The 23,111-nt window shown below is 39.4% G+C and overlaps 3 protein-coding genes and 1 pseudogene across 8 annotated transcripts; 3 read left to right on the top strand and 1 right to left on the bottom strand.

Moving 5' to 3' along the window:
- Positions 1-1,839: 1,839 nt before the first annotated feature.
- Positions 1,840-8,336, top strand: LOC137128282 (tyrosine--tRNA ligase, cytoplasmic-like). Of its 5 annotated transcripts, none has more exons than XM_067506169.1 (14): positions 1,840-1,979; positions 4,209-4,277; positions 4,379-4,525; positions 4,608-4,783; positions 4,891-5,020; positions 5,525-5,605; positions 5,914-6,006; positions 6,158-6,293; positions 6,386-6,471; positions 6,579-6,714; positions 6,849-6,955; positions 7,055-7,248; positions 7,341-7,482; positions 7,606-8,336. In XM_067506169.1, exons 2-14 carry the CDS (start codon positions 4,221-4,223, stop codon positions 7,714-7,716), a joined length of 1,596 nt encoding a protein of 531 aa, XP_067362270.1. In that variant the 5' UTR covers positions 1,840-1,979; positions 4,209-4,220; the 3' UTR covers positions 7,717-8,336. The 5 variants fall into 5 exon arrangements, with proteins under 5 accessions (XP_067362270.1, XP_067362277.1, XP_067362261.1 ...); XM_067506176.1 differs by having other exon boundaries at positions 1,906-1,979; positions 4,214-4,277; XM_067506160.1 differs by lacking the exon at positions 1,840-1,979 and adding an exon at positions 2,597-2,637 and having other exon boundaries at positions 4,214-4,277.
- Positions 8,069-14,564, bottom strand: LOC137128274 (NHS-like protein 3; annotated as a pseudogene).
- On the top strand, positions 13,286-21,789 carry LOC137128323 (sodium-dependent lysophosphatidylcholine symporter 1-B-like). 2 transcript variants are annotated; one of them, XM_067506178.1, is made up of 12 exons: positions 13,286-13,417; positions 15,016-15,139; positions 15,466-15,544; positions 15,640-15,815; positions 15,934-16,024; positions 16,620-16,738; positions 16,981-17,064; positions 18,661-18,744; positions 18,893-19,005; positions 19,090-19,233; positions 19,556-19,732; positions 19,841-21,789. In XM_067506178.1, the coding sequence occupies exons 3-12, from the start codon at positions 15,496-15,498 to the stop codon at positions 19,893-19,895; spliced, it is 1,092 nt and encodes a 363-aa protein (XP_067362279.1). In that variant the 5' UTR covers positions 13,286-13,417; positions 15,016-15,139; positions 15,466-15,495; the 3' UTR covers positions 19,896-21,789. The 2 variants fall into 2 exon arrangements, with proteins under 2 accessions (XP_067362279.1, XP_067362278.1); XM_067506177.1 differs by lacking the exon at positions 13,286-13,417 and adding an exon at positions 13,518-13,657.
- Positions 21,790-22,428: 639 nt separating this feature from the next.
- On the top strand, positions 22,429-23,017 carry LOC137128343 (SOSS complex subunit C-like). The gene has a single exon (XM_067506191.1). The coding sequence runs from the start codon at positions 22,610-22,612 to the stop codon at positions 22,919-22,921; it is 312 nt and encodes a 103-aa protein (XP_067362292.1). The 5' UTR covers positions 22,429-22,609; the 3' UTR covers positions 22,922-23,017.
- The last annotated feature ends 94 nt before the right edge of the window (positions 23,018-23,111 follow it).

The raw sequence follows: 23,111 nt of genomic DNA, 5'->3' as shown, positions 1-23,111 counted from the left end.
CAAAGCAAGAAAATTAGTGTTTTAAAAAGAAATCAAAATTATTTTGAGAAAAAATATGCATCAAAGAGGATGTACAGAGGATCAAAGAGGATTAAAATGCGAAACTATGATTTCCGAGTTTGCATGTTCTCCATTTGCTTGCGTGTGTTTTCTCCCACAGTCCAGGTTAATTGGTGACTAAATTGCCCGTAGGTGTGAAAGCGAATGGTTATCTGTTTGTGTGTGTCTCCCAGTGTTGGCTACCATAGACTGGAGACCTGTCCAGGGTGGACCCTGCCTCTTGCCCAATGACACCTGCAATAGGCTCCAGCTTATGAGCCTACACAGGATAGGCAGTTACAGATAATGGATGGATGGAACTATGATTTTCAACAACAGAAAAGGGAAATAAATTAACCCAGAGAAACATATTAAAAAAAGAAAAGAAAGAGGAAAAATAGAGAAATGAATTTGAGGTTGATGGGTAACACTGGTGTTTTTATTTTATACATGGGCTACAAAGAAAAAGTAAAAGTAAAAGTAAACGGAATGCTTTTGTTTGCATTTACACATTAACAGCCTACTGACTTGGGGAAACCCTATCGATTTTTTGTACAAATAGGAAACAGAATTTACTGAAAGATGAAATTAATTAACCAAAATAAACATATAAATATGATGAAATGAAGAGGAAGGATAGAGAAATACGTGTCAGGGAGTGGATAGTTTATTGTGGCAGGAAGTAACTGGGGAGTGTGCACTAGTGTAGATAGTGTGGCTAAGGTTTCAATGCACCAGCTGCTGTAGCAAATTTTGACAGAATGTTTAAATATTGCTGCTTAATGTCTGGAACAGGAAGGAAGAACAGGGATCAGATTAAAGGAAATCAAAAGCAGAAAAATTAAGAGATGAGTGTAGAGCAACATCTGTTGCTTTTTATCACTTTGTTTTAGCACTAACATTCTGGACACAGTCACTGCTGAAACTGAAAATATGTTTTCATAGTAAAGTCTGGACCTGTAAATTGTATTTTCAATCAGTTTAAATCTTTTCTAGGCCAGTCACTTTTTAACCACCAAATGCTGTTTGTATACATAATGTACTGACAGTGCATTTAAAATATCAATATTGTTCCAATATCCAACTTGCTCAAAAGGCACATCACAGAGGTGGATGTCTTTACTGCTCATGTCAAAGCTATGAGTGTACAAAAAGTACAAAATGGCTGAAATATACAATCTGAAAAAAATTAGATTTTTCCTAAGCCATGAAAAACAAAGAGTTAAAAACAACAAATGCGCAAACAAATAAAACAATGAATTGAAGCAAAGGGGAATTTTTAGTTTTTTTTCTTCATATTTAAGATGAATTATCTCTTATTTTTCCATCCAGTGTGCCTTAAATATGATAAACCGTACAACTACTGTTTTGCCTTCCTGTTTGTATATTGTTCTGCAACAACTACAAAAAGCCACGTTTTGATGACTTAATGCCTGGTGGGAGTTTGGAGGCCACAGATTAAATAGTTAATGCATAAAGGACAGGTAGGCTATAACGCAGGTAAATGAAAAAAGTAAGGTTAATCAATGACAGCGTCAAGCAAGCCTGAAATAGACTAACAAAAAGGACGTGCAAAACTCAGTGGTACTGGCTTCATCTGCATCTGAGAAAAAGGTATGTGGGCTGCACTCGATTGCTTTTTCCTTGAGTCGACAAGGAGTCGATGGCAGAGAAAGAGCCGCCGCTGATGCAACATCATCCCTAGCGGACACGAGGGGAGCACGAGGGGAGCGAGCTGCAATGCGCGCTACGAAAACGCACTGGCTTGATCATGTGACCATTACAAGTGGGCGGGGCTGGAAGTTTAGGGCCGAGTTCGATCATAAACCCCGCCTCTTCCCCGAGTTTCAATATTTAACCTCTCACTACCGCTGATGTAACACACTGACAGATACCCGGCTTGCTGTGCAATATCTCTTTGCAAAAAGTCACGTTTTCAGGTAGGTCCACGAGATGTACATCATAGCTCTGTGGAAAATTGATATTGCTGCCAAATAAATGAGAACGTATCTAGGAAACAGTTCGTAGTTTTAACATTAAACATCACCAGTGCCAGTTAGGGGTAGATGCACATGGTTTTGTTGCTAGCTAATGTTAGCTACTTAGCTAGCTGTTTTTCAGTCATCATCATCAGCGAACGGTTCGTTGGTCACTTAGTTAGGTAGGTTGTTATTAAGGCTTTTCACTTGTCATATTCAACGTTACGTTCCAGGTCCAGCTTACTGTTTCGTTTTTTGTCATCATCCTGTTTTTGTTTCAACGTCAACGTCAGTTTCCAAGTAACGTTAGTTTCACCTTTCTCAGGGGATAATTAACTTGCTTAAAATACAACGTTACTTACTGTTTAGGTTGTTTAGAAAAAATGGCATATAGGAAATGTATTATTATTTAAATAAATAATAATAATAATAATAATAAATTTCCTTAATTTAATAAATAAATAAATAATCAATCAAGACCAGAAAAGACTGGAAAATCGACAAGACCGGTATGAGACATTTTGTGTTTTTGTGTTTTCTTGCCCCTGAGTCTTAGTGCAAAGATGAGATGAAATTGCGCCTTTACCTCATACATGGCCAACAAAAGTGAAAGTAAACTGTATGGAAACTACTTGTTTGACTTTTTGTCTAACAACTATTTGCTTCAGATCGGGTGCCAGATGTTCTTATTCAGAAATACAATTAGGTGTGAACATTGAAACTGGAAGAATAAATTATTAAACGTATGAACATTTAATGAATATTGGAATTATTTTAAGTAACTTAAAATAACCAATTACCATTGAGCAAACTCGATAAATTCAGAGTCAGATTAGAAATAGGCTGTAAATATATAAACTACACTATAAACTATGGATGGCCAAAAATACTAGGGTGGCCCATCCAAGTATATTGTATGTGTAGGAAATGTGTAGATTTATTTATTTTTTTTATATTTGTGTGTGTGTAGGAAATGTGTAGATTTATCTTTTTTATATTTCATAATCTGTCCAATAAGACATACTGGAAAATCAACAAGACCGTTATGAGACATTTTGTGTTTTTGTGTTTTCTTGCCCCTGTCTCTTAGTGCAAAGATGAGATGAAATTGCGCCTTTACCTCATACATGGCCAACAAAAGTGAAAGTAAACTGTATGGAAACTACTTGTTTGAACAATTGAAAAGCTGAAAACGTAGTTACTATGACACACCTTTTTAATTACTTTTTGTCTAACAACTATTTGCTTCAGATCGGGTGCCAGATGTTCTTATTCAGAAATACAATTAGGTGTGAACATTGAAACTGGAAGAATAAATTATTAAACGTATGAACATTTAATGAATATTGGAATTATTTTAAGTAACTTAAAATAACCAATTACCATTGAGCAAACTCGATAAATTCAGAGTCAGATTAGAAATAGGCTGTAAATATATAAACTACACTATAAACTATGGATGGCCAAAAATACTAGGGTGGCCCATCCAAGTATATTGTATGTGTAGGAAATGTGTAGATTTATTTTTTTTTTTTTTATTTGTGTGTGTGTAGGAAATGTGTAGATTTATCTTTTTTATATTTCATAATCTGTCCAATAAGACATACTGGAAAATCAACAAGACCGTTATGAGACATTTTGTGTTTTTGTGTTTTCTTGCCCCTGTCTCTTAGTGCAAAGATGAGATGAAATTGCGCCTTTACCTCATACATGGCCAACAAAAGTGAAAGTAAACTGTATGGGAACTAATTGTTTGAACAGTTGAAAAGCTGAAAACGTAGTTACTATGACACACCTTTTTAATTACTTTTTGTCTAACAACTATTTGCTTCAGATCGGGTGCCAGATGTTCTTATTCAGAAATACAATTATGTGTGAACATTGAAACTGGAAGAATAAATTATTAAATGTATGAACATTTAATGAATATTGAAAATATTGGAATTATTTTAACTTAACTTAAAATAACCAATTACCATTGAGCAAACTCGATGCATTCAGAGTCACATTAGAATTGTCATATTAAGAAAAAAGTCAGATTAGAAATAGGCTGTAAATATATAAACTACACTATAAACTATGGATGGCCAAAAATACTAGGGTGGCCCATCCAAGTATATTGTATGTGTAGGAAATGCTGAAACTGAACTGGTGTCTTTGTAACAATATTTAATCTGACATCTTATTCAGGACAGTTGTAATATGGCAGTTCAGCTAAGTTGCGATGAGAAAATCAACCTTATCACCAGGAACCTCCAGGTGAGGCAAAGACCATCCTCTCACGCACACACAGTTACCAGATTCATCTTTAGCTTAGTCTCATGAATTTAAGGTTGTGTGTGTGGTTGTGTGCATTGCAGGAGGTCCTTGGTGAGGAGAAGCTGAAGCAGGTTCTAGAGGAGAGAGAGCTAAAGGTATACTGGGGTACAGCAACCACTGGCAAACCCCATGTGGCTTACTTTGTCCCAATGTCAAAGATTGCAGACTTCCTTAAGGCTGGATGTGAGGTAAGTACAGCGCTGAGGTATATTTTTCATATCTACTCACTGGTATTTTGCATTTATGTTTTTGTGTCTCCTTTTTTTATAGGTCACTATCCTGTTTGCAGACTTGCATGCCTACCTAGACAACATGAAAGCCCCCTGGGAGCTGTTGGAGCTCAGGGTGCAATACTATGAACAGTTGATCAAGGCTATGCTGGAGAGCATTGGTGTACCTCTGGACAAACTCAAGTTTGTGAAAGGAACCGACTTCCAGCTCAGCAAGTAATTTGTGTTGATGTACCTTTCAGACTTTCTGAGAATGCACTTATTTAACTTTGCATTTTCCAGAACAACTTTGTAGCTGTAGTGTGTATTTTCATATTTGACAGAGAGTATACTCTGGATGTGTACCGCCTGTCCTCTGTAATGACAGAGCATGATGCAAAGAAGGCTGGAGCTGAAGTGGTCAAACAGGTGGAGTATCCTCTGCTGAGTGGTCTGCTCTACCCTGGACTTCAGGTAATAACAACATTATTAGATTTAATAGGGTGTGGCTATGTTGTGACAGTTTACACTATTAACCCAGGATGAGCTTCCAGACGACTCTGATCCATTGAGCTTCTCACTCATAATGACCTAATCTAGCAAAAACACGTTGTAGCTATGAAAATTAGTTATGTGTAAGAAATAGACATCCTTTTGCTCAATTAAACCACCAGCTCTGGTAAATTTAGAAACCAAAATAACTGAAATATGAGAAGTTAACTAAATGTGCACGCTACTAGTAGAAACTAATGTACTGACAACTTATCAAATAAACTGAATATACAAATATGAAATGAGTTTGCTGTTTTTTATATACTGTGTACAATTATATTGCATGTTCAATGTAAACTAAATGGCTAAATGTAAATCGAAGAAACCAAAGTGTGTTACCAACATTTATTACTGCTGTATGGCTGCAGCAGTGGCCTTCACACTGCCATTCTAAGTGTTAGTAAATCATCGTGTCTTTGTCTGCAGGCCCTGGATGAGGAGTACTTAAAGGTGGATGCCCAGTTTGGTGGAGTTGATCAGAGGAAGATATTCACTCTGGCAGAGAAGGTGTGATCTCCCTCTGTCTTGACATATTTACTTTAACCCTTCACACTCTCTCTTCCTCCCAGTACTGACATTTTTTTCCTCTACACTTTTCTTTTTCTTTTTCTTTTTTTTTCATATCAGCAAATTTGATCTTTTCTGTTGTTGTGGAACACGGTGGTTAGGTTAGGAGTAGTTGTGATGTTGTTGGTGCACCTTTTTCTTTTTTTTTACTAAATGCAGTTTGGACAACAGTGTGTTTTTTGAGATTCCAAATTTGCTCTCTATACACATTGTGAAGAAATAAAACAAACTTTTTTTTTGCCTTCCAGTACTTGCCCTCTCTTGGCTATGCCAAGCGCGTCCATCTAATGAACCCCATGGTACCAGGACTGACAGGGGCCAAGATGAGCTCCTCAGAGGAAGTAAGATTGCAGATGTAATTTGTCAAGGGGGGGAAAAAAGATATAATTAAGTCAAATTTGTGTGTATCTTTTCCTAATGCTTGTCTTCTATTATTGTTTTCAAATGCTTGTCACCAGTCATCACAAAGTAGTTATCTGTTTTTGGCTTCAGGAGTCAAAGATTGATCTGCTGGACTCTAAAGAAGATCTGAAGAAAAAGCTTAAGAAGGCTTTCTGTGAACCAGGCAACATCCAAAACAATGGAGTCCTCTCGTTTGTCAAATATGTGCTCTTCCCTCTGCGTGGAGGTAGAAACGTCATCCTTAAATTTGGACTTCTATGTCTAGACTTCATAGTTTTCTTCCTGTTATAATGTGTTGATGCTTTAATTGTGTTTTAGAATTCTACATCAAAAGAGACCCAAAGTGGGGTGGAGACAAAACTTTCACTGGGTATGAAGAGTTGGAGATGGAGTTTGCGAAGGAGGTAAAAAATTGTCTAATTACATTATTTGTAGAATAAAAAATCTGCTAAAGTACTCCATTGTCTCCATGTGCTCTGGTGTAACCTTTGGTAACCAATGCACTTTTCAGATGATCCATCCAGGAGATCTAAAGGCCTCAGTAGAAGTCGCACTAAATCAACTGCTGGATCCAATCAGAAAGAAGTTTGAGTCACCTGAGCTACTGAAACTTACCAGCTTGGCCTATCCTGATTCCTCAAAGACAAGTGAGTATTTCACCCACTAAGCTCACTGTGTCTTCATCTAACATCACTTTAGATTTTCCAGCTAAAATACAGTTGCATCACTTTAGTATTAAGTGGGTTGTCAACTTCACATTCACATTTGCCTGTGTGATCAGAAACGGGAGGAAAGGGTTCCGAGGCAGGAGGAGAAGGAGGAGAGAATGATGAGCTAGTCCCCTCCAGAGTGGACATCAGGGTGGGCAAGATCATCAGTGTGGAAAAGGTAGAAGATAAAAATTATCACAATGTCCTATCTGATCAATGTGTGTGTGTGTGTGTGTATACACATATATTCCAAGCTTATTGTGTGTCCAATTTTCAGCATCCAGAAGCTGATTCACTGTACCTAGAAAAAATTGATGTGGGTGAGGCAGACCCAAGGACTGTAGTCAGTGGGCTGGTGGACTACATTTCACCGGAAGACCTGCAGGACAGAATGGTGTTGGTGCTGTGTAATCTGAAACCCCAGAAAATGCGAGGAATAGAGTCTCAAGCCATGCTGCTGTGTGCCTCCATGTGAGTGACATTGTGCTTTGCAATGACAATTACAGCTCATCCCTCAGTCTCATCTTAGTTTCTTAACTCTTTCTTATTGGCTGATTTTTCAGTGAAGGGAATCCCAGGAGGGTGGAGCCTCTGGACCCTCCTGAAGGTTCGTCACCGGGAGAACAGGTCTTTGTGGAAGGCTATGAGACAGGCAAACCAGATGAAAAACTCAATCCAAAGAAGAAGTTGTGGGAAAAAATGCAGGTATGTTTCAGTCAGATTTAGTGGTAGTCAATAGGCGTTTTTTTGTTTGTTTTTTTCAAAGGAAACATTTTGTCACAGTGGAGAGCACATGATGATTTTGATCGTTTTATGTTCTTAATCCAGGCCGACCTGAAGATCTCAGAAGAGTATGTAGCTCAGTGGAAAGACAAGGAGCTCATGACTAAACTTGGGAAGATCACATGTAAGACACTCAAAGGCGGCAACATCAGCTAGACGCACGCAAATTATTTTCACCACTGCTCCGCTGCTCCTTCTGGCCACCTCACAGCAATGCACTTTAACACCATATCATCATGGCAACAATTTCAAACTTCATCTGAATGAATCTCGTAGAATGATAGGATATTGATGCCAGCTGTCTCAGAAGCTTTCAATCTGTTATTTTGGTTTAATAAAATACATATAATTAAAAAAATTGGTAACTACTGTAATCAACCTAGGATTTTATAACTGTTACTAAATGTCCACCTGGTGTTTTATGGTTTTACTAATAGACTGTACACTTTAATAGATGTTCAAATTCTACAAATGTTCTGCAAATTAAAGATTATTAGGTTTAGTCAGATAATATATGTTGGATTACTTTATTGTTAATTATTCCTGGAAATTACTGAGAAGGAAACTCGGGTGTTTAGAACGAGTTATAGTTTTAGTACTTTTCTGGGTAAAATCATACTGCGCAGTTTTTATGTATGTTCTGAGTCAGGGTATCTGTCATATACCCATCTTTCCACTATAGGACGGTTACATTGGGGTTTGTGGTGTACAGGAATTTACTTCTGGTCAGTGATTATCAAATGTATCTTCTCATTGCAAATAAATGCTTAACTCTGTGGCTTGAAGAAGTTGTATATTCCTTATCTTGTTACAAATGTGTAACATCTGTGAGTGCACATGGTACATGGTAACTAGATCTTTATCACAATTTTAAAGAATAAATCAGAATCAGCATTTTAATACACTTACATTTATTTATAGAAGTAATAACTGTACACAATATTTTAAAATCATCAAAATGTAGATTTGTGACCCATTATAGGTTGGGTCGGTATAATTCACTTGCCAGTGATTATTACTGAGGGGAAAGCATTTTGTGCAAATATTCATGAGTTGGATTTCTTCCACCAAAAAGGCTTGGGCCAAAAAGATTTAGATACACAACACTTTAATAAAAACACTGACCTCACATTAAGCCTACTCCAGTGTATGAACCATCATATAGGGCTAATTTTCCCATCTTTAGCCCTAAACTTGGTTATAAGATGACATTAAATTTAAAATATTTCATATTTGGTAAGAAAACGTGACTTGATAGTTTTACTAAAAGAAACACAGTAAATAAATACAATAGTTGTGTTAATGTTTACTGTAAAATGATTTCATAGCTTTGGCAGATGTCTACTAAACCCAAGCAGAGATTGTGAAAGATGTGTAGTAACATCTCAATGCAATTTCTCTAAATTAGATGCTTTTCTGTGAAAATGGTTTGTCAATAGCTTTGCAAAAGTGCCTCTGCTCTGACTGATCTTGTTACTGTGAGTATTCTAGTATTTTTCTCAAATACTTTCAGATGGGTCTATCAACACTGGGATAAGCAAGACTAAAACAAAACTGAGTGACAATTATTTTTTTTCTCAGATGTGATTAGAAATTCTGATTGGCCCTGTAGTCAATGTTATTGTCATTCTTTATTGATGAATCCACATAAAGATTGTGTATCATGTTCAAACAGTCGCTATACAGAAATGCTTTGTCAGTATGGTTTAAGATTCTCTGTGCTGCAGTGACCACTACCTAATCCAACCTCTAGGAGGTGATCTCACCCAAGCCATATATTTACAGTTCAGCCAATGTACACTTATTTCATCCTGAGGGCTATTATTGATAAACTATAGCTTAGAAAAATACTCCAGAGTAAAGCTATCCAAAATTTGGAGCAACACCTTTTTTTTTTTTTGCATAAATATGTAGGAAGGCCATTATAGGCTAAGGCGTTTGGAAAAGACTCAACACTCAGAAACACTTAGATAGTTAAGCTTAATGTCTCACTAACATCCATTCTTGCTGCGAGTTTGTCCTTTTGCTTGTGTGTGGCCTTCGCTTGTTTTTCTGGTACGAGTCTAGTCCTTGGTTCTTCACCGCAAAGTGCTTTCAAAACAGTGTTTCAATTGTGTCTGCTGTCACTCTTGTAGCTACGGAAGGGAAGACAAGAGGTTGTTATACACAATGGTGTTGATATAATAGTAATGAGCATTCTGCCCTATTCTAGTTCAGTAAGGGACATAATTACAATCTTCAGGTCAAGGGTAGAGGAAGCACAAGGTTGCCCATTTGACTCAAAAAACTAGGCAAGTTAGATGTTTTTGTGTTGTGTTTTCTGTTGTGTGTGGACTTGTGTGTTTCTCTTGATGTTATGGATAACAAACAAAATATACCATTTGGAGCACTGATAAACGCTTAGCTGTTCAACATCATGGTAATGCTAGAGTTTACACTTTTGTATAACAAAGTGGCAGGTGAGTTAATCAGCTTTGATGACTACACTCAGCAGCAATGCATTGAAACACTGAGGAGGGCAGTGGAAACCCCTCATAACTTTAGCAAAGATGGTGACAAAAATAGTAACTACAAATATTGCTGATACTCTTACCTGTTGTCTCAGGAAATGTTATTCCACTCATATGCTGCAGTCCTCCTGTAGCTCCATTTGAATCAACGCTGAATTCTACCTTTTCTGAACAAGCAGGCTGATGCTGGGAATGGATGATGCTGCCATTGGCTGGCTTCTTTGCAACTGGTGGAGGAACTTTTTCATTCTTCAACCCACCATTGGTGAAAGCAGCAGCCCTTGATTGGTCAGAAACCTGCATGAGCTCAGCTGCTAAGCTTTGCCTTAGACTTGCCTGAGCATCAGGAGATGAGGCAGCTGAAGTGACAACTTTTTTTGTGCTCCTGGAGAAGATGAAGCTTGCGGTACAGGCTGGGGACTTGTGCATGTCACTTCCTTCAGTTGATTTCAGAGACGGCGCTCCTGGGTCACTAAGACAATTGTATGTCTGTGATCTCATACCTAGTCGGGCTGGAAGACCATCTCTTGGAGACATGGCTGCAGCTTTCATACGTATGGCTTCCTGTAATCGCATGGAAGGAGTGCTTACTGTCACAGGGGATGTTTTTATAGTTTGAGGTGAGGATTTTAGTGACAGAGATTTTCTAATGGGCTTCTGTGGAATGTTTTGAGGACCTGGGGTTGAGAGTGGGCAATTGTCCTGAACTGGATCTCCCTCGTTTGTTGGCTTGTCCTCAGAGGAAGCTTTCACCTGATCTGCAGTCATGTGGACTGATCTGAGACGAACCATTTGAAGCAAGGAGGGGGTGACAAGAGGTATGTTAGCATCTTCTTTTGGAATGGGTGGACTTCTGTGTCGCAAAAGGAACTCCTTGCTCCTGCTGTCTCGGTTTGATACACTGGGCTGCCTTCTAAAGTTAACCCCATGGGTTAAATTCTCTGCTGGTAGATGGGGTGCTAATGGGACTGTAATCAGAGCTCGTTGGTGGGCACTGACAGGAATCCCAGAGGAAGAGTCATCTTCAGATTTCACCGAGTCTCTTTTTAGGAAACTGCTGGAAGGAACTAGGGCAGAGACTGCTAGAGGGTTATCTGCTCTTGCATTCGCTGGAAAAGAAGCTGTCTCCACTGATGGAGGTGGGACACTATCTGAAACAGATAAGACATTTTGTCCTGGTCTGCAAGAAATCTCATCAGCAGTGTCAGCTTTCAAAACTTGCAAGATATCCTCAGATTTATTATCAGTTACTACTGACTGTGGAACAGCAGCATTCAAATCTGGAAGTAGGCCAGATACAAATCCAACAGTCTCACTGGAATCCTCTACTGTCTGTCCAACTTCCTCTATGGATCTTCTTGAGACATCTACCTTTGTTGTAGCACTGTCAAACACATCTGGCTCACTGACTGTCACTACCAAGGGTGGAGGCGGTGGAGGGAAATCTACCTCATCCACCCCATCAAAGACAGAGTCACCCTCCAAAGGAGGTGGAGGAGGTGGCCAGCATGACTCTACAATGTAGGTCTCCTCCTGTACCTTATGTAAGTCATCAGGCAGCATAGATACTGATGATGGAGGTGTCTTCCTTGTGGGAGGAGGAGTAGGGTGGTAGGCTGGAGGAGGGGTAGGTGGTGGCGAGACCTTACTAATTTTGGGGACCTCTACAAAAAGGGACTGCATGGAGGTGACTTTATTTTTGTCCATTTCATCCTTGCTGTTATCAGCTAAAACCAGAGCTCCATACTGTGGAGAGGTTGCATGGTACTCAACGGGTGAACGCACTTCTAGTTTGCCAGTAGTTTCCTTTTGATATCCACTCACTGCCTGCTGTGACACAATTTCTTTTTGCAGTACAGTTGTGGGTTTCTTCATGACAGGAGGGGGATCTTTCTTTGGACTTGTGTCATTTACTACATGCCTACACCTCTGCTCTTGTTTCTGAAAATCTGTGCTTGCTTCCCTCTGTTGTTCTTCACCTGAACATTCGCAACTCTCGCCTCCAGAACCTGTTGATAACAATACCTCTGGCTTTGCCTTATTTTCTGTCAAGACAGATTCGATTGTAGTTGTCTGTTTTTCAGCTAAAAACTGCATTTCTTTGCTAGCCATAGTTTGGATTTGTGTTTGTTTAACTTTGTTGTCCTGTATCTTTGTAGGTCTCTGAGACACTGGGGCAAGGCCCACACAGGAGCTCAAATGTGTGTCTGTTGTGGACCCATGTCTCCGGAGGAGGAGGACATGGAGCCCTGACTTTTGGAAGTGGTGGGATATTTAGCAGCTCATTGAATTCTGCTCTCAAAGTTGAAGAAAGGTTATTGGGAGTAAGTTCTTTTCCAGGAGTTATGGGGGGAGATACCTGTGGAGGCACGCTAGGGCCACGCGTGGAACCATCTAGATAATTGGGCTCAGATGTACCAGATGATAGAGAGGTAAGAGAGGAGGAAGGAGAAGCTGCTGAAGAGGATGCCCGAGACACTGATCTCTCTGGTTTGATTGGTGTCTTTCTTTGTTTGTCTTCGGAGGTTGGAGAAATCTCTTTTGGGGAAAGCGTTGGAGTTCCACTCTGACTGGAGTAGCCGCTGGAGGGGGACATGGTCCGTTCAAATTTCTCCCCTTCTGAGGAGGTCTTCTGTGTGGAGGAGTAGCTGGATTCCAGCAGTAGCTCTGTTGGTTTTTCAGCCTCAATGGAGGAGGCCCGTATGGTTCTTAAAGAATCGTAGGAAACATCTTCTAACACTGCAGAATCCATAACAGGGGTGGAGATTGAAGTACTTAACTTAATCTCAATGTATTTTTCAACATTTTCTGTTGTAGTTGCTGCCTCTCCAGACACACAGTCACTGAGTTCTTTGCTATCCACCAGAACCCTGGTATCACTTCTGAACTTATCAGTATGCAAAGAGTTTGTTCTCCTTGGAGGTGCTGGGGGTTGTTTGTTCTTCATAACCGAAAGATTGCGGGTGGAGTTGCACTTGTTCTTTGCCTCCTCATCAGCAGTCACTGACCCTGATGCACCGGATTCTTGTCCTGCAACAACATTTTCACTGCTGGGGCTGCTAATTACACTGACATGGCTATGGAGACTGGCAAGGTCTGGATCCTCATTTGTAGCCACTGTTTGCGAGTTACCACTGTGTGTGCTGCCTTTGGAGGAAATGGGGGAGGAGTCTGAAACAATTGTCTTTGAGGACTGTGACTCACTCCAGTTTGATACAGAATCTAACGTAGGCAATAGAGTTGGTTCTTCCTGGGAATGGGCAGTCTTCGAACTGTCACCATCTGATCTTCTGGACAACAGAGGGCTGACTGATCGGTCCATGGATACCAGGCTGCTTTTGCTTATGGTGCGAACATTTCTACCATGGTTTACGCTGCTGCCACGAGTCCGGCTGCTGCTGCGGTCAATTTCAATGACTTCAATCGAGGGTGGCAAATATGCGTTCGGGATAATTGTAGATAAGTAGGTGGCCTGAGGAGATATGGACATTACTGGGCCCTGGGAAAAAAACAGCAAAAAGAAATAGGACTTCAGAAAACCAGCTTAATGTCAAGAAATTCATTAAGCAATCATGTGAAGATGGAAGGTAAAACCCTAAATTTTGAAGCTATAACCTTATATCAACAAAATGTAACTTAAGCCAGCGCTAGCACGAAACTCAGCAATTCTGATATACTTTGTTCTAAAATTAGAATAAATGAAAATACTCCAAGGGCAGCGTGTTGGCGAAGTGGTTATAGGTGCTGCCTCACAGCTAGAAGGTCTCTAGTTCAAATCCCTGGTTGGCTGTGGCCTTTACTGGGATTCCTCTGGGTACTTCAGTTTCCTCCCACAGTCCAAAGACATGCTTGTTAGGTTAATCGTTGACTCTAAATTTTTCACAGGTGTGAATGTGAGCGTGAATGCTTTTCTTTCTGTGTATGCCTCTCTGTGTTGGCCCTTAGACTGGTGACCTGTCCAGGTTGTACCCCGGCTCTTGCCCTATGACAGCTAAAATAGGCTCCTGTAACCCTGAACAGGATTACTGTTTACAGATTAATGGATGGATGGATGAAAAATGCTTCAAAACTCACTAATCAAGCAGAAATAATTTTAATTCTCTAATCTAACAGGGAAAGGGCAAGCCTTGCTTAAAAAGATTTAGAAGCAGTGCAGTTCAATGAGTCTCAATCACAGGAACTTAACTGCTCCTCACATTTAGATTTTTGAAACACTCCCCTTGCAAAACATATTCAAAAGTCACAGTTTGATTTTGTTCTGACCTGTGGTTCTTGAAGGAAGCTAAGCATTGTTGAGGAAGAGAAGAAAGATGAAGTAGTCATGCCAGGTACAGCGACAGACTTGGGTCTGAGGGTGGATGTGGGGCAAAGATGGGACCCAAAAGTCTGGTGGCTGATTGGCAGCTCTTCTTGGTATACTGTCTGCAAATGGTCCCACAGCAGCTGCTGTCCTCTAGATGCCTGCTTAGGAATGGAGAGGAGACCATTTGTAACTTAATAAAAACAAAGGATAAACTGTATGTTAAACCTAATTTAAATAAACTCTGAGAAAAGGGCACAATACATAACACCGTGGATTTTTTTACAAAGATAAAAGTGTGTATCCTATCACTTTTTTTCTTATATATACAAATGACCACTTCAATCATTATTTGTATAGTAGGAGTAGAATAGACTCTCAGATTAAGCTAAGATCAACCTGTTTGTTGCAAAACACCAGGAACAGTATGTCCCCAAGAATGAAATCAATGTGAAACGTCACTGAGACATAGTTGGCAGAGACTGAATAAAAGGCCGGAATAAAAGGCCACGATTAGTTATGTAATGAGTGGTCCCTCTCTTAATAAAGAGTGGCATTTGTTGACAGAGCTAGGGCATTTTATGGTAATGTTGTCTCTTCTTGTCAACCCCCCCCCCCCCCCTTGTTTGTCTGGTTTATCTGTAGGATTGTGCTCTCAACCCCTCTGGCGGTGCTTTCCTATTTCCTCATTTGGTTTGTTCCTCCCTTTGAAGATGGCAAAGTCATCTGGTACCTGTTCTTCTACTGCCTTTTCCAGACCCTTCAAACAGTGAGTGACACACATCAGAGACACTGACAGTGATTACTCACTGTGTGTGCCATACATGGCCATGGAAATGTTTGATTTCCCAATATGATTTTTAGCATGTGCATCCTTTCACGTCTTCAGTGACACCTTTATAGGGCGGACATTCTTAAGCAATCTTAATTGTGAGTCATATATTTTGATCATCACAATGTCAGGCAGTCAAAAACATTTTGTCTTGAAATGTGCAAATTTGTATTTTAACTTGTGTTGAATTTTCTACATGATCAGAAAGTAAAAATTAAGAGCTGCATTAATTTTTGTCACTTTGTTGCTCTCTTTGCTACCAGTGCTTCCATGTGCCATACTCTGCCCTTACCATGTTCATCAGCTCAGAGCAAAAGGAGAGAGACTCAGCCACAGCATATAGTGGGTATCACAGTCAGCATAAGAAATAGTTATTTATCACAAAAGAGGGACACCTCCTTGGTGACTGAACATCTCCTAACTTTTCTTCAAATTAGGGATGACTGTGGAGGTTCTTGGCACTCTGCTTGGTACAGCTATCCAAGGCCAGATAGTAGGAATGGCCAATGCACCCTGCCTCCCAGGACCTGGTGACATCCTAGCAGACATCAGCAATTCCTCAAAGTCTTCCAGACTCAATGAGTCAGAGCCTGTCATTTCCCTTGAGCATACGGTAAACAAATTTGCTAAAGGCAAATAACAAACAAAGGTACCACTGGCAAAGCCTAAAGTAAAATTTGAGATGCAAATTGTGTTTGTTGACTGTTATTGTTTGTTTTCTCCTTATAAAGAAAGTGGCCTACATGATTGCCTCTGGTGTGATCTGCTCCATCTACATTCTTTGTGCCATTGTCCTTTTCTGTGGCGTGAGAGAACAAAAGGGTAAGGCCTTAATCTCTTACGCCCCTTTCACACATGCACTGGTAACCTGACATTCTCTTGACTTTGTCCAGAGGTGATATTCATTCATGGCGTTCAGTATTTCCTGTGGGTGCTGACTGTGCACTGAAATCCCAATGTGGGAGACACTGTCCAGGTTGATCCGGAGTTCATGTGTGAAACAGGCTTTAGTAAAACTACCACAATCCTTTAATTTAGATGTCAGTATTTACAGCTTTTAATTGCTTAATTTTAACTTGGATTTAAAATCAAAATGATTGGCAGGGGGAGACATTTTTTTGTTGATCCTTGCCATTATTTCTATTATTTCTGCTGCAGTACATGGTTGTAAACTTACAGGCTTACAGAGTTATTTGTTATTTAACTTAATATTATTTTTTATTTTTTTTAAGCCTTTTGACCAGCAGTGAGAGTATCACAGTAAGACAATTGTTCTGTAAGGGAGCCTTAAAAGGAAAGTGCTCTTGTAAAATTAACTAATAAAATCAAAGAATGAGGAATGAAAGAGTTGGAAATGTGTTCAGGTGGATGTCATTTTGCGTCTATGTTCATTGTTTAATTGTTTTTCTCTTTCCAGAGTCTTGCCGCCCCAGGTCACAGCCCATGTCATTCTTCCAGGGAATTAGGCTGGTTATGGGACATGGACCATATGCCAAACTGGTCATGGTCTTCCTCTTTACCTCACTGGCTTTCATGGTGTGTATAGATACATACATACATACATACATACATTCATAGGTAATTTAGTATATTATCAGTCAGTCATTGCCCTTAGTCTCACTACCAGATGTTTATTTTTTGCTTACTGAGTTCAACCAGTTCTGTGAATGCTAATGCAGGGAGTTTATTTGGAGCCTGCAGAGTTGTCCTGGGATGTTTGTATTTTTAAATTCAACTGTAAAGTTGTTCTTGGTGCATCTATGTGTTTTATTCTACAGCTTCTGGAGGGAAACTTCGCTCTGTTCTGCAGCTCAACGCTGGGCTTCCGAAACGACTTTCAGAACATTCTCCTGGTGATCATGGTGAGCACACACACGAGTGGCATTTTCAGACACAGATAGGTGCACTGTTGCTGTAGCAATGGCCACATTTCCATCATCTGAAACCCTGGGCAGCCCATTTGTATGGAATAAGTTAAGCCATTAGCCTTTGAGTGTACACAAAAGTTTTCCTCCCAAGGTGAACACATTGTGTTCAGTTACAAAGCTTCTCTGTTCTTTGTTTGACTGCACTGTCTCCAGGCTGCTCATTACCATGATGTGTGTGCAGTCTGACTTCTCTCCCTGAATGTTGTCCCATTCCCACAGTACAGTACAGGAGTCACTTTGGCTTCTCCTTTCATGTCTCTCTTGACCTCCCCTTTTATATAAAGCTGTATTCCAGACAAAAAAAGGCTTCTCACATCAAAGAATCAGCCTTTAGATCCTGACTGGTATTAAGCCCAGTTAATCCACTGATATGGCTTTTGTAGCACGCATAGCAGAATTGTACAGTGTGACGGGTACAGGTTAGAGATGTTTGAGGTATTATAGAGTATTTGATCCTGTACTTTATGGAAAGGATTACAGAGCCATGGCACTTGGCAGTTTTTTTTTTTAGTAAATTTATTTAGTGCACCTTCAGTAATTTTATGACATGGCCACACTTAATTGCTCAAAGATTGGTCAAACTAACAAGCATAGCATGGGGGTTAGTAATTAATTCACTGTCAGATACTGTGGTGAAAGTAACGTGTAAGAGCAGTAGGGAGTTCAGTAGGTATCAACATATGAACAATTGGTATACTAAATTTATACACCAGGACAGCATTTGCTGGAAGAGTAGCCATTTTTGTCTTCTTGGTTTCATTTGTGAGGAATATACTGAGCTTGGTTGAGTAAATGGTGCTTTGTTGGGTCAGGTATAAAGCTAAAGGGATACAAACTGATTACCATGTTTTTATTTCTGTGGAAAAGAGTTTATGGGGCTTGTAGAGCTGTGGACCGTGTAAGCACACAGATGCCATGGTTTTCATGATTAAGGTCAGTCCTTTTTAAGTGCACAAACACTGTTGATACAAGACAAAATCTTGTATATTTTGATAGAAAAGGAAATGAATGAAAATCAATTTATACTTTTTGCGTTATTTTAGCACAGATGACTTGTGTGAGACAGGGACAATATGTGGGCGTTTTGCCTCTCAGTTTAGTGTTTCATTCATACATAGGAAATGTAAGAAAGATACTGTTGCATCATGGATTTGTTGTCTTTACCTTAGTCAAACATGCAGGGGGCTCTAGCTAAGAGGCCAAACTGAACTGAGGGAATCCTCTGTCATCTGGTAATAACTTTAGAATGAACCCTCTGGACTTCTGCATTACTTTAAGATCATATGTGTTTTGGGAAGTGAACAGAAGCCATGTCAGTCTCTATCCTCACGGTTGTGTTGGGTAAATAAAAAGGGTCAAATGTACAAGCATTTTAGGAATCCACCTAATTTTATGCTTGAATTGTCTTTGTAAAACCCAATGTGTCATGTTACAAAGTGTAATAAAAGGCCTTTTTGTTCAATGTGTTTTATTTTTTGGCATTTTCTGGGGAAAAAAACAAGCTGAAACATTTTCTTCTTCCTTCCTTAGCTTTCCGCTACTCTGGCCATCCCCTTCTGGCAGTGGTTTCTAATGCGCTTTGGCAAGAAGACAGCAGTTTATGCAGGCACCTTGGTAAGGCCAATTCATGCAATGCCTGTAAGATTGAATGGAAATATGTTAGGGTTTAAGAGTTATAATGCCAATAAGAGACTTGATCTGGGAATTGAATCACTGAAAGACAGTTGGTTGAAGTGGTCTAATATGTTTCTGTGCCTTACAGTCTGTGGTTCCCTTCATGATCCTGGTGGTGTCTTTGAAGAGTAACATGATTGTCACATACATTGTCTCCTTTGCTGCCGGGGTTGGAGTAGCTGCAGCTTTTCTGCTTCCCTGGTAAGACCCTTGCTGACCTGTGGGTAGGCTTTTAAATGGTGCGTAATGTGGACAACCAATACTCACTCTAACCTTTTCTCTCAGGTCTATGCTCCCTGATGTTGTTGATGATTTCCAAGTGCAGAACCCTGACTTCACTGGCCATGAAGCTCTCTTTTATTCCTTCTATGTCTTCTTCACAAAGTTTTCTTCTGGCGTCTCTCTGGGCATCTCCACTCTCAGTTTAGAGTAAGTAATTATCTGAACACACACAAAACCTTAAAGGGAAACAAAGCCTAATAGAAGTTAAGCCAAATCTCCCAGCACCCAAATCCACATGGAAGCAAGGAATTACTTAAGTTTTCATGCTGTACTGTGTGTGTGTTGTGTATTGTGCACATGCATCACATGACTGACTTTACAACAGTGTTGGCCTTACCATCACTTCAAATTCTTGGCTTTACTAAAAATGAATTACAATAGCTTACTTTGTTATATAATATTTTTGCTTTGCAACGTAATAAGACGTGAGATAATTTCCAGTTTCATAAATTTGTTTCCTCCTTGTCAGTTTTGCAGGTTATATTAGCAGAGGCTGCTCTCAACCAGAGGAAGTGCACCTAACTTTGAAACTACTCGTTTCCGCCGCCCCCGTAGTTCTGATTATTATCGGCCTGCTCATCTTGTATTCTTATCCAATCGATGAGGAGAGGAGGCAAGGGAACCGCAAACTGCTACAGGAACAGAGGTAAGCCTGTGTAATTGAAATCTGGCCGATCACATGCTTTTACAATTTTGCATTTGTGTGTGACTGTGAAGCAAAACTCCAACTGAAGACACCTTTGTTTTCTTGCAGGGACAATGAGGCGGATTCTGAAACAGACTCTACAGAACTGGGCAACACTGTGTAGCACATTTTACAAAGAACCACAGATCAGTCACGTGATTGACTGGCATTTTGCGCTGTGCAGGACCAAAATACCTGTTGGACCATGCAGATACTGCCATGTCCAGTCACACTGCTGCTGGTCCATGTCACAAAAACTTGAGGGTCTCCAAAGTATCATTGCTTCAGCCTCCCTAAGGCCTTTCTAAAAACAAACATGCTTTTACCCACATTCAGCAAGAAATTCACTCTCCTCTTTTTGTGCAGTCAGATCTCAGAAGCCTAATTTTTTGTATAAAATGTAACCATTGAATGCTGCTAAAACAAAAGTTAGTTTTCTCCAATTGAATTGCACAAAACCAATGAAATGTAGTAGGAGTGTGTTTTGTCAGTGCTGCCATTATTGGTGCTACTTGCTGGAGCTGAATGGTTTCTATCCTTTGACACACATCACATCAAACACTAATGACCTTGAGCACTGCACTTATAACAACTCTTAAAGTTTTGAGATGTTAACATGGTGAGATTCTTTAACAAACTGTGATAATGCCTTAATTCAGCCCTATGCCAGGGTTAAAAATGCAAAACTGACAAACTGACACTTGTCAGACAAATGCTCTTCAGTCATTGAGTTGGTGTCTTTAAGTGTTTAACTGAGTTTTGCAGTTGTACAATGTCTCCTCGTATTGTACTGAAACTAGTAACTTGATTTTCATTTGATTCCTATCTCACTGGATTTCTTTCTTTCTTTCTTTTATTTCTTCTCTTTTCCTTGTTTTTTAAAGCCATAATATTGTGATGTTAAAACTAGTGGCTGGACAACAACTGTGCTCTTAAGGGCTCATTTAAGTTCCCCACTGAAACCACTATAAGAGCAAAAGCAGTTAGTTTGCACATCTAAATGCATTATTTATCCAGCGACTATTATTATTTCCACCTTATTTATATGACAACTTTAATTTCCTTAATACTGAGCAGAATGGTGTCTACAGCTGGTACTAATTTAGTAATATTGTTTAAATATTTATTAGTTTTGATTTTACTGTTATTGAATTGATATTTGCTATAAAGTTGCATCTTTCAGTATTTCACTATATTATGTATTTGGTTGATTCCTACTAGATTAATCTTTTCGAAAAAAGAAAATTGGGTGGGAGCCAAATTTTAAAACATTCACATGCCTTTTAATACATGTTGCCATTCTGTGTTTACTCTATTTGCATCCAAAAAGGGAAGCACATAATTGTGGAAAGAAGAAAACTGGAAGTTGGGAAGTGAAAGTTGTTGTAGACTTGTTGGGTTGTATTGGAATTTTTATTTGTGTATATACCCTATTAAGTATGCTCTATGAAGGAACAACCAGGATGCTTTCCGATCATCTCAATGCCTGTCATGAAAATGAAGGTTGCCATATTTCATATCTATTGATATGGATGCGTGTACATACATTTTCATATGTTATACATACTGTTACATCTTTACATGTTCCTGACAACTAGGTTGCCAATCATATTTCATTTAATATCTTTATTTACCGCTCAGCTCGTCAGTAGTGTATACTGTACATGGCAACATTGGGCCATTTACACTGACTCATGTATTAATTGTAAATCACTCATATTTGTTGGACCTGTCAGTGAACTTTCCTCATGACTTTTGAGGCTGTAGCCAAATGTGTGAGCTTTAATCCCACAGGATAACATAAGACTTGTGGACTGTGCATATGTATATATTGTATGTAAACCTGTAAATATCCTTGGTTTTTGTGGCTGTAAGTGAAATTAACCTGTTCACTGTACTCTAGTTATTTAAGGGAAAACATGAGATTGAAAAAGTTAATAAATACTAATAAGTATACTGTGAATCAGTTGTTAATGTTTAATTTGTGGAACAACTAAACTAAATACCACAAACTTGTAGAGGCTTTTAATTTCTGTAATATTGCAAATGCATTACGTGGATAGCTACTCATGATATTTCAATATTTGGTATATACTGTGAGCACTGCCCCTTATACCTGAAGCAAGTTACTTTGAAAATGTATTATAAAGGAAAATGTCCAACACTAATAAAAGCACGCATTTATGCCAATAAATTAAATGTGGCATGGTGTGGAGAAATTATTGTAAAAAAGACAATACCATTTTGACTGTTTTCAGTTTCAGTCCACACGCGTGTGGGCAATATTCATCGTACTCTACTGCCATCTAGTGCTTTTATTTAATTTTAATATTCCTCCTTTTTTGTTTCTGTCCATATGCAGTGTGTTTTTTGTTATAATCACCTTCCATTAATGTATTTGATTCGAATCAAGAAAACAAATATACACTCTTATCCAAACATATCTTTTAATAATAATTCTGCAGGTTATTAATTCAGGTTATGAATTTAGTTGTTTTAATGTGCGTATTTTCGGCCTGTGATTTTGTTAAAACACCACTAGTTGACATGAGCTGTGATTATGTCTCATGTTTCTATAAAACATTTAATTACATGGGTTATTATAGAATTGTGTTAGTTTATTTTGAACGAAGAAAACTTACACCGGAAGTGTTACATCTTATAATCTTCCGCAGAAAACAGTAAAAAAACAAATACTTTCATAACTTAATTCTGGTTTGTGTTTTGCTCCATGTCTGTACATAACAGCAATATTATCAGCTTGACAAGTTCGTAACTGGAACAACTAACGCTTGCAGTAGACCCGTGGATCTCCTCGGGGCTCAGTGCTCTGCTGCCATGGCTGCGAACCCTCCCGGACAAGGCTTACAGAACAAGACCCGGGTGGCTATCCTGGCGGAGCTGGACAAGGAGAAGAGACGGCTGATGCAGGGCCAGTCCATGAACAACCCGGGAGCCAACATTTCCATGTCGTCCAGAGCCAGTCTGAAGGAGGTGAGGGACAGCGCCGAGCAGCAGCACATCGCCGCCCAGCAGAAAGCTGCTCTGCAGCACGCTCACGTCCACTCGTCGGGCTTTTTCATCACTCAGGACTCCTCGTTTGGGAACCTCATCCTGCCGGTGCTCCCCCGGCTGGAGCCCGACTTCTGACGCTGAACTTGCTCCAGTGGAAATTAGCTAACTTGATATCTGCTGTAATGTTTTTCTATCTTTGTGTCTTCTCTAATAAATGGAATGCTAATTAAACCTCGCTCAATAAAACGTGCTAAGTGAAAGTAAGTAGATCTATTTAGTTGCAAATCTGGATGCCCAGAAAGGATCATGCATACATATATAGGTG

This window comes from Channa argus, chromosome 1, assembly GCF_033026475.1.
Source record: "Channa argus isolate prfri chromosome 1, Channa argus male v1.0, whole genome shotgun sequence".
NCBI classification, from domain to species: domain Eukaryota; kingdom Metazoa; phylum Chordata; class Actinopteri; order Anabantiformes; family Channidae; genus Channa; species Channa argus.
This window is presented reverse-complemented; position numbering and strand designations above follow the sequence as displayed.

Coding starts and splice junctions, on each gene's coding strand:
- LOC137128282 (XM_067506160.1), top strand. CDS start 2,612: ATGGCCAACAAAAGTGAAAGTAAACT. Junction 4,278..4,378: donor TTATCACCAGGAACCTCCAG/GTGAGGCAAAGA, acceptor TGTGCATTGCAG/GAGGTCCTTGGTGAGGAGAA. Junction 4,784..4,890: donor ACCGACTTCCAGCTCAGCAA/GTAATTTGTGTT, acceptor CATATTTGACAG/AGAGTATACTCTGGATGTGT.
- LOC137128323 (XM_067506178.1), top strand. CDS start 15,496: ATGTTCATCAGCTCAGAGCAAAAGGAGAGAGACTCAGCCACAGCATAT. Junction 16,025..16,619: donor TGGCGTGAGAGAACAAAAGG/GTAAGGCCTTAA, acceptor TTCTCTTTCCAG/AGTCTTGCCGCCCCAGGTCA. Junction 18,745..18,892: donor CAGTTTATGCAGGCACCTTG/GTAAGGCCAATT, acceptor TGTGCCTTACAG/TCTGTGGTTCCCTTCATGAT.
- LOC137128343 (XM_067506191.1), top strand. CDS start 22,610: ATGGCTGCGAACCCTCCCGGACAAGGCTTACAGAACAAGACCCGGGTG.